At 43.9% G+C, this 20,695-nt stretch overlaps 1 protein-coding gene across 4 annotated transcripts in view; it reads left to right on the forward strand.

Annotated features, from left to right (window-relative positions):
• The window catches only part of camsap2b (calmodulin regulated spectrin-associated protein family, member 2b), a 34,655-nt gene extending 14,627 nt beyond the window's left edge, over positions 1-20,028 (forward strand). The window contains exons 4-23 of one of the 4 annotated variants that reach the window (XM_085438253.1): positions 2,487-2,573; positions 7,744-7,776; positions 8,706-8,844; positions 9,808-9,947; positions 11,428-11,518; positions 11,604-11,705; positions 12,063-12,132; positions 12,240-12,521; positions 12,862-13,573; positions 13,676-13,822; positions 13,900-14,128; positions 14,324-14,507; positions 14,602-15,295; positions 15,891-16,027; positions 16,116-16,330; positions 16,418-16,514; positions 16,832-16,897; positions 17,543-17,658; positions 17,762-17,880; positions 17,986-20,028. In XM_085438253.1, the coding sequence (XP_085294379.1) occupies positions 2,487-2,573; positions 7,744-7,776; positions 8,706-8,844; positions 9,808-9,947; positions 11,428-11,518; positions 11,604-11,705; positions 12,063-12,132; positions 12,240-12,521; positions 12,862-13,573; positions 13,676-13,822; positions 13,900-14,128; positions 14,324-14,507; positions 14,602-15,295; positions 15,891-16,027; positions 16,116-16,330; positions 16,418-16,514; positions 16,832-16,897; positions 17,543-17,658; positions 17,762-17,880; positions 17,986-18,282 (3,957 nt within the window). In that variant the 3' untranslated portion in view covers positions 18,283-20,028. The remainder of the gene's footprint in view (positions 1-2,486; positions 2,574-7,743; positions 7,777-8,705; positions 8,845-9,807; positions 9,948-11,427; positions 11,519-11,603; positions 11,706-12,062; positions 12,133-12,239; positions 12,522-12,861; positions 13,574-13,675; positions 13,823-13,899; positions 14,129-14,323; positions 14,508-14,601; positions 15,296-15,890; positions 16,028-16,115; positions 16,331-16,417; positions 16,515-16,831; positions 16,898-17,542; positions 17,659-17,761; positions 17,881-17,985) is intronic. The other 3 variants (XM_085438255.1, XM_085438254.1, XM_085438256.1) reach the window with 3 other exon arrangements.
• The last annotated feature ends 667 nt before the right edge of the window (positions 20,029-20,695 follow it).

Raw genomic sequence — 20,695 nt, forward strand, 5'->3', positions numbered from 1 at the left:
ACCACCTGGATCCAGCTGAAAGCACTAACACGTACCCAACATGAACCCCGTTAACTCCAGCCAACTGTGTAAATTAGAAGGTTAAGCACATTCCTGGAGGGAAATTACACTCACAAAGCTTGTTCACTTAAAATTGTGTATTAAAGAGTGAGCCAACACTTTACGGTCCATCTCAACGAAAGGCCGACAAATAAGCACCAAAATAATAAGAAACATCCATAATTCAACAAAAAAACTACAGTTTCCAGGAATACAAACAACACAGTATTTCAGTTTGATGCAATTCAAATTAAACAACTAGGGAAGTTTTACTCTTTACCAGGGAACCTTCTGGCTAGCACCCCAAAAATATAAAACAAAAAGAAAGAAGGTCATTCTTAAGTATTTGGAGACTTTCACAGAATTTGCAGTGACTATTTATATTAAAAATCCATTCAAATTTACCTTCAAGATGACAGCAGTTTGATCTCTGTTATTGCAGCGCTTTTAAAGATTGCTTGGTCACATTAAGTGGTTTTTACTGTCCTTGATGAGTGTTTGAGGAGTAAGCTGAGTGTGAAACAGCCTCATCTCAAAGATGAATTCCTTTCTTTCTCCTTGAAATAATAAAACAAGCCTCAGTACAGAGTTCATCAAATGTAAGATCTTCTTATCATCAGCCATAATCCTTTCTGGAAGAACTCATGTGCTGTCTGCTTCAAGGCCAAAGACGGAAAGATGCACACTTTGCAGGATTTATTTACAGATACACACTTGGTAAAACATTGACGATTGTGTCTCTGCGTAGCCCCGAGGCGTGGCACGCAATGGCGGGGGGGAATGGCTGATGTGACCATGTGTATCCTCTGAAAACAATAAAAACAAACCTTTAAACCTGTGCTTGCATCAGAATTTAGCCGAGTTCTGTATATTGGTTCGATGGTATATTTATACACTGAACAAAAATATAAACGCAACACTTTTGTTTTTGCTCCCATTCCCCATGGGATGGACGTAGAGACCTAAAATTCATTCCAGATACACAATATAACCATCCCTCCCAAACAGTGGTCACAAATCAGTCCAAATGTGTGGTAGTGGGCACATCTGCTATATTGAGATAATCCATCCCACCTCACAGGTGTGCCACATCAGGATGCTGATCTGACATCATGAGTAGTGCACAGGTGTACCTCAGACTGCCCACAACAAAAGGCCACCCTGGAATGTGCAGTTTTGACTCACAGCAAAATGCCACAGATGCCACAAGCAATGAGGGAGCGTGCAATTGGCATGCTGACAGCAGGAATGTCAACCAGATCTGTCGCCCGTGCATTGAATGTTCATTTCTCAACCATAAGCCGTCTCCACAGGCGTTTCAGAGAACATGGCAGCACATCCAACCGGCCTCACAACCGCAGACCTCGTGTAACCACACCAGCCCAGGACCTCCACATCCAGCAGGTTCACCTCCAAGATCGTCTGAGACCAGCCACCCAGACAGCTGCTGGAACAATTGGTTTGCACAACCAAACAATTTCTGCACAGACTGTCAGAAACCGTCTCAGGGAAGCTCAACTGCATGCCCGTCGTCCTCATCGGGGTCTTGACCTGACTCCAGCTCGTCGCCGTAACAGACTTGTGTGGGCAAATGCTCACATTCGATGGCGTCTGGCACGTTGGAGAGGTGTGCGCTTCACGGATGAATCATGGTTCACATTGTTCAGGGCAGATGGCAGCTGAGAATGTCCCAGTTCTTGCATGGCCAGCATACTCACCGGACATGTCACCCATTGAGCATGTTCGGGATGTGCTTGACCGGCGTATACGACAGCGTGTACCAGTTCCCACGAATATCCAACAACCTCGCACAGCCATTGAAGTGGAGTGGACCAACATTCCACAGGCCACAATTGACAATCTGATAGACTCCATGCGACGATGTGTTGCACTGCATGAGGCAAATGGTGGTCACACCAGATACTGACCGGTTCTGGGTCCCCAGACCCCCAATAGTGCAAAAAACTGCACATTCCAGGGTGGCCTTTTGTTGTGGGCAGTCTGAGGTACACCTGTGCACTACTCATGATGTCAGATCAGCATCCTGATGTGGCACACCTGTGAGGTGGGATGGATTATCTCAATATAGCAGATGTGCCCACTACCACACATTTGGACTGATTTGTGACCACTGTTTGGGAGGGATGGTTATATTGTGTTATATTGTGTATCTGGAATGAATTTTAGGTCTCTACGTCCATCCCATGGGGAATAGGAGCAAAAACAAAAGTGTTGCGTTTATATTTTTGTTCAGTGTATTTAGCTTCAGTCGTTGATGGGTGGAGGTGGTGGTGACAAACAATCTTCTGTTTGATGTGTGCCTTCTTACTATCACCGCCGGTTTTTCAAGTCTTCAGCACAGACTCACTATTCACTTTCAGTGTGCACCAGATGCTCGTCTGACTTTTGACCTCGTTGCCTTTCTCGTTCCTTCTCTTTCTCTGAAGGTAAATGAACACCTGAGGGACATCCTTGTAGAGGAGCAGAAGTTGAGAGAGGCTTCACTGCAGGAGTCAAACGCCACAGCGCTTAAAGTAAGAACGCACGCATAGACTGAAATAAAAAATTCCACGAATGATCCAAATAACAGGGTGTTCAACGACCTGCTGATGCCTGTGCTATAAAACTCCTGTTATTAGAACTGCAAACATGGGGAGACTGTTAGCTCTTTTTATCAGCACCTCTAAATGAAACTCTGGTGTCTTGTGAAACAACAGATTGTAGTTTTTTTTTATTTTATCCTTGTTCCAGCGTTTTACTTTACACACAGAGTTGCATAAATCTTCCAATCTACGGTAACTTCCAGCAGCAAAGTAAATGAGAAATTTGTATGCAGGTGTTGCAAAAAAGAAAAGAAAATCTATTAAATCTAGAGATGGACCGAACCGATATTACGTATCGGTATCGGTCCGATACTGACGTAAATTACTGGATCGGATATCGGAGAGAAATAAAAAATGTCATCCGATCCATTAAATATCAAAAAAGCACCTCACAAAACTTGCACGTTGGAGCAGTGTGCTCACGTGATAGAGCGGCTGTGTGTATTTGTAGCTTCGCTACCAAACCGGCATTTCATCTCCGATGAAGTTATCCCAGAGAGAAGTAAAGCAAGTGTGTAGTAAGTTCATCTCTGAATGTTTGTAAAGCATTCCCGCGTTAAGCTTAACAACCGATATATGGAGCGACTGCCTCTTCTCTCCCCCTCCCTCTCCTGTTGCTACTTCAATCATGAAACTGCTTAATGATCAGCTGATCGGCTTTTCTGTCGCGAGTCCGTCTCTCTTCTTTGTTTTTGGCCCACTTTGCACCAGAAAGAGGAAACCTGCGGCTGAACAACAGCAGCACGTTTAAGCTTGATAAGCTGTTGTTAGAATTTATTTAATATTACTTTCTACACCAGGATCTTTTTCTACGCAGCTGACGGCTGGTAACTGTGCAGGGGCGGATCTAGCAAAGTTTAGCCAGGGGGACTGATAGGGCATGAACAGGGAAAAGGGGGCACAAAGACATACTTTTCTTTCTTATTCTCATTTAAAATGTCTAGCTTTTAATAAATAATTATCTTAATCTCACACCCAAAGTTTTAATCTTATGTAAAATATATAGAAGTCCATTACTGTATATAGTAACTGTTAAGTCTAATGTAACCTAGTAAGCTATACTACTTTTTCCTTTGGGAAGATACCATCTGTGCAGTCTGCAATTCTGTAGAAGAAAGATGTTGAATCTATTTAAATATTGTAGAAAAATAATTTATTTCTGTGCATTTTTTTTCCACACTGCATCAAATTAAAGTTGATTATGTCGATTAAGCATCATGAGGTGGAGGGTGGGGGGTGGTTCCCTATTTTTTTTTTTTTTTTTTTTTTTTTTTTTTTTTGGGAGTTTGCAACCCTATTAGTTAGGTTGCTTAATATTTCTGCTAAGTACTCTTTAAAATACCAGAATAGGAAGGATGGAGCAGGTTTAAGTTCATTAGATTGATCAGTTTTGCTGAACTATGAAATATTTTGGGTGCAGTTCATTTTTTACATACAGGTATAACAGAATAGCTTTAGTGTTGTTGTTTATTTAAACTCAAGTATGAACTTATACAAAATGCAGCAAGATATTAAAAAAACAGTTTTATTGATTTAAAAACACTATATCGGATTCATATCGGTATTGACCGATATCCAAATTTATGGTATCTGTATCGGACTTAAAAAAGTGGTATTGTGCCATCTCTAATTAAATCTATTTTTGAATTCTTTCAATTACTTCTCATTTTATCACCAATCGCGTTCATATTATTGGATTTTAAACGTGTGGAGATACACACACACACACACACACACACACACACACACACACATGCAGTCACATGCAGCTCAGTACACGGGGCTCTGTGAATCAGAGGAACAGATGAGCTCAGTCTCAGACCAGCTGCAGAGAAATGTTGGCAAGAGTTGCCACACTGCTGTTAAAGGAGACAAAGAAATGTGCGGGGAAGCCAACGAGAGAAAGGGTGACAGACACAGGGGTGGAAAAAAACAAGAGAGAGAAAAAGAGGGAGGAGGGATAATCAGAGATGGAGGAAAGGGAGAAATGACACCACAGTGAGAGACACTCAGGAACTTTGTCAGCTGTAGCAGAAGAGAGGCAGTGTCATCCTGCAGGCCTCGTAGTTATGCAACGCTTCGAGCCAGTCTACTGGCACAAACACACTGCAGTCAGATACCATCCTCTGCTGCTCACTTAACCGTGAAGCTACAGTGCGGTGCTTTGTCGGGCCTCGAGTTCTAAAACGGGCACAAGATGGCGAACGTTTAAAAATGGAAAAAAAGATTTTTATCTCACCAAGATGGAGTACAAACGGGGGAGGGGGGATCACTTGTGTCAGGTGGAAATGATTAGCTATACTCTAACTCAGAGAGGTAAACACTGATTGAATGGAGTGAAAGGACTAATTTCAGAGATGCAATTCAAGGAACATGCCTTTGTTTAGGATCTAGAATCTTCTCCAGGCCTGTGTGCCTCTGTGAGGAATGTTGGTCAGAGCCCAAAACTTAGAAATGGAAGTTGATGCTGACAGCAGAGAAAGTGTAGTGTCCTCTAAAGCTAGTGGGGTACATCATCTGGGAAACATGAATGTCTTTTTCCAGCAACCCACAGAACTGACAGATAGTTAGCCCAGGTAACAGACACAAAATGTTGATTTGACCTCTTTCATGCAGTGAATTAAAGGGGCATTCATACAGGAAGTGAGTAAGCTGCAGTGACAGGATGTTTAATACCTTAGGTTACCTAGGCAACCGGAGTATGGAATGTCCACCAGCAGCGAGTGAATCACTTCCTGAGTGGACACCTTAACTCTAAAACATGCTCACAGGTTAGTTCAGCAGCCCAACAGTAACAGTATCTTCTTATTAGATATTTGTTAGCGATTCACACAAATATGAACCTTTATAATGGCCGCACACGGAAAGTGAGGGCATCGTCAGAGTCGGCTGGATTCCTCCTCTGGGGAGCATGAATGTGCGGTGCACCCACAAAGTTACACTGCAGTTCACAGCTGAAAACACACAGTGTCGTGGATGAACCTGTTCGCAGGCAACAGGTCGTAAGTTTCCTGCACAGTGTCACTGTGAGTGTGTTTCCTCATATGGAGCAGAATTAACTGGCTCTTCAAAGAACTGCAGGACGTCACGAGTGGTTAAGTCAGTTAGACGAGAGCTTTTATCTGTTGTGGGAGTTTCTTGGCACGTTTTCTATTGCTTACTGTCTGTTTTGTGTTAATATAGTGACAGAGAGAGAGATCAGTGCCTATCTGCGATTGCGCTGTGGTAACACACGCGGGGTGTGTGACCTATCAAGGCTTTGTTAAAACAAGTTAGAACAAAGGAAGACTACAGCCTTTTTAAGGTTTTGAGAAATAGCTGGACGCTCAGTCAGTCAGCTGCTTTCCTCCATGCTCCATCACACAGCTCTGTCTTTGCAGCACAAGACACTTCTCAGTGGGGCTTGTTTATTCTAGGATTGTGTGAAAAGTCGTTAACTATGGTCTTATGACCAAGCACTCAGCGTTTCTTTGTGTGGACTGAGACTTTAGGTCTTAATCGTATTATTGAGCAGAAAGTTAGAAAACACACAATGTTGGATCGTTACACAAGATTTAGGATCTTAGTTGCAAAAATTAGGTCATGTTTGTGGCTCTGTAAAGTATTTTTAGCTTTAGGTTTCGAGTGCTTATTAGTTTGCAGCTTGTGTCAAGAACTTTTCAAAAGGCTGCATTAAGTTTAATGGAACAAACTGAGAAGACAGGCCAAGAAATGAGGGATTAGACTTTGGATGCAGATCTGACTTTGAAACAGGCTTGTGCACATTTAAACTACAATTAAGTGTAAAATAAAACTGCAAGTCCTGCCTGAGCACAAATGGACTGGGAAGATCAAATCTGCAGTTAGTCTGGGGACCATGAATGAATATGACAAACTCGCTGACTGTTTTTATTTTGCCCAATTAGTTATTCCCATTAGCTCTCTGTACATTGTGTTAATAACTCATTTGCAATTGAAAAGGAGCTGAAATTAGGCAATAAACATTATATCTAAATACTAAAAATATAAATCACCTTGAACCTAAACTACAGCCTTCTATCTCAAAACACGTTGCTGTGTAGTATTTGTGACTTTGTGTGGTCTCTTTATGTATGGTACACATTATGATTACATTTACTTATTATAAATAAACATCCTCACTGACATTAATCCAGTTACATTACTTAAAGACACAGTAGGCTTTTTGACTAAGAGGAATAATTGTTTATTTTGATGATTGTGATTTATTGGTAAGGTACACTGCTAAAAAAAAAAACACCTACAGTTGATTGAATGAATGAGAATTATGCAAAATTGGAACATAAGGCGCTTGAAGGCAGTCGTTTAAGAAATACTTGGCAGCGGGTTGGTTGAGCAATCTGACTCTTGTCACACCTATGAAACATAGACAGACCCAGACAGCTGTGACCTTATTGGCCAGTAGCTTCTCAGGGGTTGCTGATTGGTTCAAACCAACTTTGTTTGGTTACAGATGCTTAAATTAAACTAGCTTAAAGTTGTAATAATGCAGGTAAATAATACTTAAATTTTTTATTTGTATTAAATCACAAGAAATGGAGTGCAGCAAAAATAAGTGGTGTAAATAAAGTTCAGGGTCATATGTACCCATATGGAAAAGATGTATATAAATCTTATAAAGTTTGTATCTGTCTTGTGTGAAACTTCTATGAAAAGCACACAAGAGTGAAAACAGATATAAGATCCCTTGAAAAATTATATAATGAAACTTGTATGTTTTGGATACTTACTAAAACAATATATGAAAGTAATGAGAAAGTGGCCACTTTCATGAGTAAATCATAAGTTTTTACTATTTCTTTTCCATGTGGGTAAACATGGGCACCTATGGGTGTATGACACAACTAAACTTCTGCTTTAGCAGATGCATCCTGTGATTCTCACTGTGTGTTTTGATGCTGATTTCAAATGTGTGAAGAAAGTAACACATTTTAAGTATTATATAGCTTTTGTAGAGGTATTAAGATGGTGTTTGTTCATGAGTCCTAGCAGCTGTAGCATATTTTTCCCTGCTGTTGTTTGGGGAAACACCTAACACCTAACATTCTCTCCTGTTGTTGTCCGATCATCATCCACCATCAAGTCTCCTAGCAAATGGTACTGGAGATTAGTACCTGTAAGTCGACTCATACTTAGAAACACCTCTTCAACAAACCCGCCAACTTCCTCCTCTCCCAAAAATCCCCCCGTCCCTTCACATTCACCTCCCGACTTGCCTTGTCAGTCACTGCATGCGGCCCTGACCCTCGTCATGGTTTGGTCAGACACCCCCGACCCTTCAAACCCAACCATCGTTTTCACATCTTAGACAAAAATCATAGTGACCATTATGACCTGTCATTAGGGAGCTACACCTATACTACTGGGCTATGCATAGCTCTTATGAGCACATAAACATGAGATCTTCTACTGAGTAATTTTATTGAACATAATCGCTCTGTTGTATGTGATAATTATTTTGTCTTCATGGGCAAACTAAGAATACCGATGCCCTGAATGTGTATAATAATATGTAGTAAAGTTGTTGCTGTGGTTTTGATAGTCCCAGAGGGACATGAAGAAAACTTGCAGGGAGGAAGGATGCACTCACACACATTATTATTTAACTCTAAATCACACACATTGTCTGCTGCAGCACCAGAGCTTCAGACTGCCTCAGTGCCACTGAGTTCTCAGTAGATGTTGAAATGGTGCAAACCGTTCATTTGCTAGCATGCATGCAGGGAATTAACCACGCCTCACAACCAGTCGCAGAGAGCAGGGTTGTGAGGGTTATGAATATGCGTCCTTCTTACCATTTATAACATGATAAATCTTATTGAGGTGTGGCTTAACTGAATGTTTGTTTGCATGAAGATGTTAATCTGTATTATTTCAGGTGTGTGTGTGTTTGAAGATCCTCAAATTAACACTTCTACCTTACCCGTGTGTGTGACTGACTGGAGCATGGAGATGTGGTTGTATCGATAATCAGAGAGCCGGCTGTACACACCCACCGCGATGACACATGTAGCTGATGTCTCTGTGCCGTTGCCATGGTTTCAGGCTCGCTACAGGAAGGAGCATGCCCAGAGGAGCGCGCCGTCGCTCCCCCTGGTGGAAAACCTGCTGAAGGACAACACAGATGGCTGCGCCCTGACTGCGCTGCTGCACTTCTACTGCCCGCAGGCCATCAGACTGGAAGGTCTGCAACCATCCCCCTCTTCTGTTAACTATCCACACTTTCTTCTGTTAGCTTTATTACACACAAGACTGCAAGACTAAACTCAGTTCAAACACACATATTAAAGGACAGAATAGCGAACATCAAACTAACCACAGTGACTTTCAGTCAGAGCACAAAAAAGTCACTGTTCTCACTGCCAGTCTCTTACAATAGCTTAACAAAGAGTGTATTAATAATACTTGCATTGTGCATAAGCGAGTGTTATAAATGCAAAACCTAATCCTTATATTTCACAATATGCATTTGTTGATAGTGGTATAAATAGAGGGATAGAGGAAGAAAAAGGGTACTAGGATTCATGGAGAACAAAGCCGTGTTTCCGCTGAGCTTGCCCAGACTGTCGTTTTTGAAAATGCCCCGGGTTGGAATGTGATTGGTCACGAGGGCTGTGTGAGGGAGAGGTGGAGCCGGCTGCTATTTCAAAGACAAACAACTCTGGTGTTCGACTGTAGTTCGCAGGAAGATCTCAGGCATGTGAACCAGATGTGAAAACAAGCTGTGCTTCGTTAAGGTTTCTTGTTGGCAGCTTGATTTACTCTACTGTCTTCACTTTTTTTTTTAAAGTAAAGCGCAGAATGACATCACAGCAGAGAAACCAGCTGCCGTAGTCTTCCGTTGCCTTGTCAGACCTCCTACACATACACGGGCCGTCCTTATAGTAACGTCAGGGGATAAAAATCCTGATGATTCATCTAGAAGCACTTGAAGAGGGTTTGAACGTTTTCGTCACAAATTATTTCAAGGAGCTTAAGTGATTCAAATGAGAGGCTTCTTATGACAAATGCAGGACAATTAAGAGTCATTTCCTCCTCCTCTAGTCTTTTTTTTAAACATAAACTCTTATCGTGTCCTCGGCTTCCTGTGTGGCGCGTTACCCTTTCCTTGTGTCTCTGTGTTTGACCCCTCCCCTTTGCTGAACAGATATCTGCCTCAAGGAGACCATGTCCCTGGCTGACAGTCTGTACAACCTACAACTGGTGCAGGAGTTTTGCAGGAACAACCTCAACCACTGCTGCCACTTCACCCTGGAGGACCTGCTCTACGCCCATGCTTCTATAAAGGTTGGTCAAACTGTATGTAGACAGTTCTGCTTTCACGGTGAAAGGAGATGGAGAAATGGTGAGACGTTTTTGGAGGGGGAAGAGCAAGAGTGGGAAATTACGCATGGGCAAAAATGAGTCACTCAAGGAAAAGTTTGAATGTGAGTAGGCTTGGCTCTTACAGGGATTGCTATTGTGTGTATGTTTCTGTGTGCGTGTCTATGTATGTATATGTTAGAGAGAGACAGATTACAACAGACTGTGTATGCTGGTGCTTTCAGAGTGCAGTGTCTGTACTTTTGAGAGACTCCCTTCACTCCATCCCACTCCCTTCTCCAACAGAGGACAGATTCACATCTCTGCCCGCCTCTCTTGTTCTTCTCTCTTCATGTCTCTCTTGTTCTTGTGAAAAAACAAACAAACAAAAAAGACTTTTATAGACACAGAGCTCCTCCTTTCATGCTTATTTGGTTATGGTTAGGAGACCTACTTTAAGAGCACCCCTGTGCCATCCAAACACCAGTGCAGCAGTGGCAGTGTGGGTAAATAGTATGCAGAGAGTGTGGGAAGGAACATTAAGATTCAAGCCATGATCCGAGCACGCTGGGACTTTCCATTCCTCAAAAAAAATAAAACATCAGAAAGTTTTCGTATTTGCACACTGTTTTCCTTCATTTCTCATCCACTACATAAATTTTAGTGTGTGTGCATGTTGACTTTTTAGTGGTACAGTACTACAACAGTGGGGTGGATCACGAAGGCCAGCTAAAGGCTCTGGCACACTGCCCGTCCACCACAGACTCACTGCGCACAGAATCTTAACAAGTGTTTGTCTGCATGTGTCTGTTCATTTTCAGTACATTACTTTAAGTAAACACAGAGGAGTAGAGATCACAGCTTTCAGCTCTCGTTCTTTCCTTGTTAGAGGAGAAACGAAAGCAGCCCTCAGTACAGCAGGTAGTTCTGCAGATTTTTACCCAGGATGCCCTTCTTGACACAACCTCGGAGGGATTTGGGTCTCCTCTCAGGATCAATCTCAGGATCTTTTGCTTGTTAGATGAACGTGTAAACCATTACACTAAAGACTCACCTTGTTAGAGAAGAAATAAACTGACAAATTAGTTTTCTACAGATCATCATCTTTGCAGACCTCCTGAGCCTATCTGGTTATTACACTAACACATGCACAACTCGTGCTGCTTTCTGCATCCCTCCGTGCACATGTTAATTTAAACTCCAGATGGTGTTTTTTGGCAGTTTTCAAAAGGTGTATGGATTTGATATTAAGTAAATCAGACAGTCAAACATTTGAAAGTACATGCACACAAACCCCAGAGTGAGACAGGCTGCTGACTTGCTGTGACCTCATTAATCCATCCAGATGTTATCTGTTATGATTGGTAGCACCTTTACAGAGACACGGAGGGAGAAGTCAAGTGTTGTGCTCATTGTCATTTACTAATATCTCCAAATTAACCATTAAGCTGGTGTGGTCTTGCAGAGTAACTACCTGGTGTTTATGGCTGAGCTTTTCTGGTGGTTTGAAGTGGTTAAACCGTCATTTGTACAGCCCAGAATCTTCGACCCGAACGGTATAGTACAGCTTTACAACAATATTAGCACGCTGTTGGTAAATGATTGAAAAGCTGAATATTGACTGTATGTTTTTGTATGCAGCCTGTGAGCCTGTATCCTGTAGAAACATGGCTCCTGTGTCCAGTCCAGTCAAACAGAGCTATGCAGACAGACCTTTGAGCCCAGAGAAAATTCCTTCTGAAGGTAATGATCGATCATCTGCTGTGATATAGATGTTTTAGAGCATTTCTGATGATTCGTTATTCAGCAGTGTGGAAATAAGTGTGAAAAAGAGGCAAGAACATAAAACAAAAAAACAAAGAGCTTTATTTGACTCATACAATAAAATAATGTACTCTGAAAGTCACTGAGGGGCGTTAATACTAACCAGTGCATGGTTTTGTTTTGAATCAAGATGCCCTCTAGTGGCTGATTTGCAGCAGTAGAAACAATCTAAACATAGCACTGTAAAAGTAAACACTTACTGCGCACACAGTGTGTGTAAATATTTTCATACAGCCAATAAGTCTCTTAAACAAATATACTCTGCGTCTCTGACAGGTGTAATGAAGAGATCTACCTCCATGTCTTATGTTGATGGCTGTGTCGGGACTTGGCCCAAAGAAAAACAGTAAGTGCTTGAAATCCAACAGCCCTGCTAAACTGTGCCTTCTTTGGCTTAAGTGGACCTTTTTTTCCTTATTAAACTAACAATTCTTCTCCTTTCCTCTTCTTTAGGTCCTCCTCTCGAGGAATCTCCTTTGAAATTCCTCTGGATGGAGACCCAACCTTCCCGCTCGATGAGGCTCCCTCCCTGCGCGGCATGACGCGCTCAGCCAGCAGCGACGGCCTTGGGTTCAAAGTTCACTACGCGTCCCGAGGAGGCATGAAACGCCAGCTCTCCATGATGCCTGTCAGTGTAAACGGCCAGAGCAGACACATACCAGAGGAGGATGACGACTTCACCTCACACAAGCCTCTGGGACGGAACAACACATTCACAGTCAAGAGCCAAAGCAGGTACAGTATAGCGGGCTTGTTTTGATCCATAAGTAATGGCTCCTGCCAGCTTTAAATGATGTTAGGGATGCAAAAACTAATGTTTTTTAATTCGTTTTACACATGTAGGTGGTGATTGAATGTAATAAATGCTCTTTCTAGAAAACAATTTATTTGTAGCATGTTGACATGGTGACACCAGATGGATTGATGGATGGTAGCTGGATAGGTGATGGTTGAAAGTTGAGATATAAAGGGTATCCAACACTTTCTTTCTGATTCTCACTGAGCAGGAAGTTAAAAGATTCCTCTAACCTGCACTGTGACTGTAATCGGTTAATTTACGTGTCTCTGTTCTCAGGTATTCTAACGGGGTCCTGCCAGACAGAAACAGCCCCAGCCACGCTGGCCACATCAGCCCATCAACTCCCCCGAGCATTGAGGAGGCCTTGAAGATTATCCATGACACTGAAAGACCACACGCTAGCTTGGGGATGGGGGATGGAGATAATGCCTTCTTTCTCCATGGTGCAGAACCTTCAGACCTTCCAGGAGCCCAAGGTAGAGGAGATGACCTGAGTCCAGCGAAGGCGCGACTCAATGAGCACGATCCTAACTCTGTATCCACTGATGAAGTCGACACAGGGATCCATGTGAGGACCGAAGACATCCAGAGCTTGGATGAGGACTCGTCCTCGCTTAGAGACTATTCAGATATGGACCCAGACTGTGAGGCCATGACCCGGTCGTGTCCTCTGCCGGACAAGCTAGAAGGGGGAAGAAGCAAGGAAGGAGGACGCAAAGGGGTCGGTGGCCCTAACCCTGAGAGTGAACGGGGAGATGGAGTTGACAGAAACAGCCCCTGTCCCAGTTCAGTGCCCACGCTGCCCAGATCACACACAGTCAGCCCTGTCTCATCTTCCGGTGGTTCCGGAGGTGGCTTGGTGCGGATGACGAGCTTCGCGGAGCAGAAGATCAGAAAGCTGGAGGGAAGGAGCAGTGGAGGGACCACGCCAGAGAGTTCAGACCTCAATGTCCCCTATACGCACTCACCAAAAAACATTTCATCTCAGGTTTGTCATTCATTCTGAGCCACTCGCACAAATCTTTCTGGATTACACCTCAGGCTGAAATAGCAATGAATCAGTGTTGCTGATGTTTACATTTGGTTCCAGATCTCTACACCTCCTCTACCAATCACATCACCCTCTCCAGTATCTCCTTCACCCAGAGATCCCTCGCACCTCATCGCCTCAGAGATGATTCAGCTGAGGATGAAGCTGGAAGAGAAACGCAGAGCGATCGAAGCACAAAAGAAAAAGGTAAACGGACTTAAAGAGATTCATAGCAACTTAGCATCACATATAAGTGTGTAAACATCACATGTCTCGCTCTTTAGGTGGAAGCTGCTTTCACGCGACATCGACAGAGAATGGGCAGAACGGCCTTCCTGAACGTAGTGAGGCGGAAGGGAGTGACAGCACCCCCCAGCTCCAGCTCAGGAGCAGAAACACCTCCGCCAGAGCCGCTCACTTCATCCAAGGACATCAGGCAGGGCAACATGGAGCGGGCCGAGAGGTGCAAGCCAGACGGGGCAGCTCCGAAATCTCCATGTGAAGATGGTGGCGGTACGAAATCACAGCACAAGATGTTTGTTTTTTTTGGGGGTTTTTTAGTGAGTCTTTCAAATATTTTGATTAAATGTCTGTATTGTTCTGCAAGTTGCTAATGTTTCACTCTTCAGCCTGGATCTTAGGAAGCTGTCTGAATAGATTAATTTAGGTACATAATTCACGTCATTGCTCATGTTTGCGGTGACGCAGGTGTGACGCCAGGAGAAACCGATATTGCAGAATACACACGCTCGATTGAGAGGCTGAACACGTCGCTGAGCTTCCTGCAGACAGAGATGCAGCGTTTGGCCCAGCAGCAGGAGAAGATCATGGCCATGAGACAGCAGCAGCAACAAGCCTGGGTCATCCCACCTCCTGCACCGTCTCCACACAGGTACCACCTAATCCAAACCACTTATTTGAATTGGTCACTTACCATCACCTTGCTACCATGTCACATGTATGTTGTGGGTATTTGCTCCACTCAGGCAGCTCCGTGAGTTGCGTAGCAGCAGTGTAACAGGCCGGGGATCAGGGAGAGGCTCGGTGGGTTCCTTATCGCCGATCCTGTCCTCCTCTGGTTCTCCACACGCACCCAATCGCTCCCCTGCCGGCATCAAACGACGACCGGCCTCCTTCCACGCCAGAACCCCTCGGACGCCGCGTCCAAATGATTTGAAGGTCACGCCCTTTAGCCGAATGCTCAACACACCCACTTCCGTGGACAGCCTGCCCAGACTGAGGCGTTTCACCCCCAGCCAAACACAGATCAGTTCTTTTGCTTACTTGGGCCACGATGAGGGTTCTGGGGAAAGCAAGCACGCACACACCAAGGACAACAAAGAAAACACTAACAACGAAAAGCAAGCCGTGGTAAAGGCGAGTGCTGACACGCCTCCTACTAAAGAAGCAGCCAAAGAAAAGGACGATGAGCGACGGGAGAAGAAGACGGAGTTGAAGGGAGAATCCAAACAATCGAAAACATCACAGGTGCTCTCTCAGCCGGTGTCGGAGATCCAAGGGACGACAGACAGCCGGGTCAGAGGAGACCCAGAGGATCGGAAAGACGTGGTGGAGGTGCCTCAGTCGAACCTGAAGCCTCCAGAGAGCCAAGGTCAGGAGATGGCAGGAGAGGGAGAAACAGGAGAAGACCAAAAGATGTGCTGTGGCTTCTTTTTCACGGTGAGTTTCAGCATCCAATTTTTTAGCTCAAAACAAACCTCCAGATTTTTGTTTTTTAGCTTTTACAAATGATGGTGATTTAAACATGGCCTAACATTTCTAACATCAGCATAACCGCTAGTCGAGATGTGTAAGTAGTACCTGCCATGAAACGGGGCTGTTCAGTATTCACCCCACATTTTTTACTCTCTTCCCTCAACTGTAATGGTAATTGGTGCACGGCTCACCAACTTCTCATTAATAACACAGACTGCATGCCCTGATGGTGAAGGAAGAGTTTCACACTGTGTGAGTCTGGAACAGCATGTGCGGTGATGAGCCTGTTGAGCCATGAGCTGATCAGAGACAATACACCACGGGCGAATGAGGGCCGAGAATAACGGGCCAGAACACAAACTCGCGTTAGTCCAGTACACTCTGATAATGTACCAACATCAGAGCTGCCATCCTTACAAAGAGTCAGTTTTCTTACCTTTGATCCTGAGTTTCACACTTGATTTGCACAAATCACACTTTCTTCACCCAGCTTTCATTTCTTGTGCTTATAATTGGAGGTCTGTTATACATCTGTGTGTTTCTGTCCATGAAACACCAGGATGATGTGAAAGGGGAAGAGGACATGGCGGCCAAGAAAGCAGCTCTGCTGGAGAAGAGGCTGCAGAGAGAGAAGGAAGCTCAGGAGAGGAAACAACAGCAGGAGCTGGACCAGGAGCAGAAGAGGGAAGCTGCACGGTCCGTCTGTCTTTCTGACTTTCTGCCTGTGTTCAGCGTCCAACTACAGTTTGCATTTACCTACTTGTCTCTTGGTTTCCTTCTTTAGGTTGAAAGCGGAGGAAGAACAGCAGAAGAAGGACGACGAGAGGGCGAGGAGGGAATACATCAAGAATGAGTATCTGAGGAGGAAGCAGCTCAAACTGATGGAGGACATGGACGAGGTCATCAAGCCTCGATCTGGAAGTCTCAAGAAAAAGCCGCGGCCCAAGTCCATCCACAGAGACGTCATGGAGTCGTCGACTCCTCCCGCGAGAGCAACAGGTGAGCAACGCGACAAACCCAGCGAGCAAACGCACCCGAACTTTGTGACGCGTGGTAAAACCGCACCTGTCTGCTGTCGTTGCGCAGGTGTGCGTCCTCGAGGCTTCTCGGTGTCCAGCGTTTCTCTGGCATCTCTCAATCTGGCCAACAATGACAGAGATGCAGATAACAGGAAGAATAACAGGTAAGGCGCAGCCTGTCTGCCTGACGATCACATTTTGGACCCAAAAAGATCCAGGAGAAGGAACGCAAACATCTATCAACACCTGTCCATGTCAATGAAACCAGCCCAGGAATAAAGAATAAAACTCTTAATTTCAAAAGCAGTTTATTACTTGGATTGTGGGTTCGTGTCCTCCCAATTGTGACCTTCCAGCTGTGATTTTAATTCGAGGAAATGTTTCTTTTTTTCGTTTCTCCCTGTGAGGATCTGCAGTCTGCATCTTGATTCTCTCTTGTCCCTCTCTTCTTTTCTCCCTCTGTTTTGCATGCTTCCCTCAGAGGCCACAAACTAGCTTCTGCCAATATCCCGTTTTATTTAAGCTCTCCCAAAGAAAGAAAGGGAAGGTTAGTAACCCTGCGACGAGGAGCGCCTCAGCAGAGCGAGTGCATTAAACTGAAGTAGATGTGATTCTGTGTTGATTTACTGTATAAACCTCATTTCATTGGCAAACGCATAAAAGCAGATGGATGTGTCGACACTGAATAGCTGCTTCTGCAATAAGTTTCCCGAGACTCGCGTGGCTGAGCTGTTTCCACCTTTCTTGTTTTTTTTTTCTTTTCCCATCTTCCCGTCCTGTGCAGTGCTGCTCTCAGGCTGTTGTTTGCTCTCTCCTCTCTGCTGGCTGCTCTCTGCTTCACCAGTGTATTTGCTCGTTCCTTCATAAGTACTTGAGCTCATCCCTCGCAGCACCTATAAAGACAGCACCGAGACTTTCCTTTTGCTTGGATGAACGTGCCGTTTCTGCCCCTCGCTGCTCCGTTTCATCTGACTATGACAGTACGATGATGTAATGCGGGACAACAGGCAGGGCTTGGAGATCTGTGTCACGGCGTCTGACCTTATTTTGCCACATCTGTGTGTGTGCATGTCTGTGTGTGTGTGCATTTTGTTGGCGTACGTGTCGGTAACGTGTCCACGCTCGTCTGTCGTCTTCGTGGTGGTTATGTTTGCGTGTGTCATTTGTTGGTTTGTGTTGCGATCACCTCCAGGCCAGACTCCGCGGAAGGCTTTTCTTCTTGTCCTTCGGCCGGCAGCCGTAACGGAGAGAAGGACTGGGAAAACGACTCCACCACCTCCTCCACCCCCTCCAACACTGAGTACACAGGTAGACACAGGAGTTTAGATAGTTTGTTTACATTTGCATAGCTGCTGAACAATGAAGGATTTTTTTTTGTCTGCAGTCTCACGCTTGTGCGTTGTTCCCACAGGACCTAAACTTTATAAGGAGCCCAGTGCCAAGTCCAACAAGCACATCATCCAGAACGCCCTGGCTCACTGCTGCCTGGCTGGCAAAGTCAATGAAGGGCAGAAAAACAAGATACTTGATGTATGTTTTGTATCTGTGTGTATAAATATATTTTTCCTGACTAAAAAGAGCGTAACAAACCGTAATGAGATGTTTTTTCGTTTTTCTTTTAATTTGCCACCATAGGAAATGGAGAAATCTGAAGCCAACAACTTCCTGGTGTTGTTTCGCGATGCCGGCTGCCAGTTCCGGTCCGTTTACACCTACTGCCCTGAAACCGAGGAGATCACCAAACTGGCCGGCATCGGCCCGAAAAATATTACAACAAAGATGATCGAAGCTCTGTACAAGTACAACTCCGATAGGAAGCAGTTCAGCAAGATCCCTGCCAAAACTATGTCCGCCAGCGTGGATGCCATTACCATCGCCAGCCATCTGTGGCAGACCAAGAAACAGGGCACGCCCAAAAAACACCCCAAGTAGTGCCCAGATTGGGTTGGGCAGCATCTGGATGTGCTCCGTCGGAGCAAAAACACAGGACTTTGCGGATTTTGCTATTTTATTGACATTCCCACTTTTAGAAATCACAACTGGAATGTAAGAACACGGGTGGGCCTCAGATTTACTTTCACAAAATCAGAGCTGGCTGTAACCATTTGGACAGCTTCAAACGAGCCCCAAGTGTGTACTCGTCAGCACGTGCATCAATGTTCTCATGTGCCAAAACAAAGAGAGAGATGGAATAAAATATTAAGAGGCGAACCAATGCCTTATCTAGTTGAACCACTGAAGCACTGAATGTCACGCCTCTGAAAGAGGCCGTTTGGTTTCTCTGAGTTGATCATGTGTGGCCTTATGCTTGTTTTGTGTCAGACGAACACACCGTGAGTGTTAACGTTATTTTGTCACCGCCTGTTGCGGCACAGATGAGGGATCAGCTTACCCCCCCCTCCGCCTCCCCATCTTTGATCAGAGGCATGTAATTTTTTTTGTTTGTTTGTTTTTTGTACACGTGACTGAAAAACTTCTAGACGGTTAAATTTAGTGTCTGTGTGTGTTCGAATGAGCGTGTGTGTGTGTGTATAGTGAAGTGCCATGAAGAGTGAGGGTTCAAAATACCTCAGCTGGTGATTGCACTTACTTTCCGAATAAAATGATGAGATTATCGAGCATGTGCAGTACCATCAAACTGTTCTGGAAAGCACCTGCAATAGGCTCTTAATTTATTTCAGTGCGATTTCGATGCTTTGAAGATAATTTTTAAAAAAAGGCGTCTTAGATTTTATTCAGAGAAACATAATATGCTGTACCTGTATAAGTTAAATTAGTTTGTATATAATGGCAGTTCCATTAAAGATGAACAAGTCAGCTTGTGGTAGCTTTTTGAGTAGCTTTTATAATTTATCACGTGCGTGTCGGTATGTTGTCGTTCGGGGGCCTTTTGTTGTGCTACAGATGCAAAAAGTGTGACCGCTCAGCAGCGTCGCTGACGAGACTATCGTGAGTATTAGATTAGACGGACATCCCACACTGTGTCATCAGTCTGTGCAATTTAAGAGTGATTTCGAATGCTCGCCGTTGACCATGTTGCATTTGGATCTAACAAACACTACAAATGTCACTTTAATGTGGATAAACTGTTAAAGAGCGTGATCGCCCTCGAGGTCGTCCACAGTTGTAAATAGCACTTGAGGACCCCGTCCACTGTTGTCGAGTCTAATCGAAGATGTTCCCTCTTCAGGACATGCTTATTACATTTCTTTTACGTTACTGTTACATTTTCTTTTTTAAAATCATACGTTCCTTCAGTATGTGTTTACACTGTACAGATATATTTTGGCATATAGAAGTATTTTTTGTAACAACATTTAACTGATGGAAGTGTGTACTAATGGAAGCAGTGCAGATGTTGAAGGAAGTGTGCTGAATGCAAAGTGTAGCTGAGAGTGCGTAAAGTCTCACACAGGCTTTAGTGTGGTATTGTATAAAACCCAGCAAGTATACAGAGAAAACCATAGTATTTTTTTTTTCCAACTCTGAACTCATTTTCTTTTCAATTAACAAACTATGCTCAACTGTTCATGGATCTCTTTTTTTTTTTGTGGTTGTTATTGTTTTTTCTATTCCTTTGAGCTTTATTAAATGCCAGCTATCAATAATACGTATGGTGTCTCATTACATGTCTGTGTCATAAAATGTGCTTTTTTAAATAAACTATCTGTGCTTGTCTTTGTGACGACTTAAGTAAAGTAAGAGCTGTAAAAATGCTCTTGTCCACAGTGTGATAATGATGAAAGTGCTGTGGGTTCATATGTGTGTGAAGGCAGACTAGGAAGTATGTTTGGCAGTATAGCGCAGTTTGGGGTCATTTGAAAAAGAATGCACTGCTTTGAAAACAAAACAAAATCCATTGGCAGCCAATTGTTTTGCTCTAGTTTGTGCAAAGAATTTGGTAGTACTGGTGGACCCGCTAACTCTGGTACGCTTGGGCAAATCCCAATTCAGCTTCATTGTTCTGGGCTTTGAGCACAGGTCTCACTAAAGGATGTTGAGCCCTCAAAGCTAATGTTTCTGACATTTTGCTCAGAAACATGCACGACTAGTCTGCACGAAGTACTCATTCTAGTACTGCTGCGCTGTTGATGCCCTTATATGGCCCTGTCCACTCTCCCTGTGTGTAATGGTCCACCTCATGGTTTCTCCTGCATCTTTGAGGAGCTGAATAAGCTGCATTTATTATCTTAGCCAGCAGTAGCATGGAAACTATCAAAAAGCAAAAGTAGAGAAAAATCCTTCAGGATAGATAAAGAGAAAAGGAAATATCTGTGGCCAGCACCTGCAAATCCATTCTCTTTTTGGGGGATGTCTTGTTATAACTTTCATTTGCACCAAAGCA

The sequence above is a fragment of the Copadichromis virginalis genome, linkage group LG18, assembly GCF_057382275.1.
Source record: "Copadichromis virginalis isolate Kocher_CV1m ecotype Utaka linkage group LG18, C_Virginalis_male_GT1.1, whole genome shotgun sequence".
Classification (NCBI taxonomy): Eukaryota; Metazoa; Chordata; class Actinopteri; order Cichliformes; family Cichlidae; genus Copadichromis; species Copadichromis virginalis.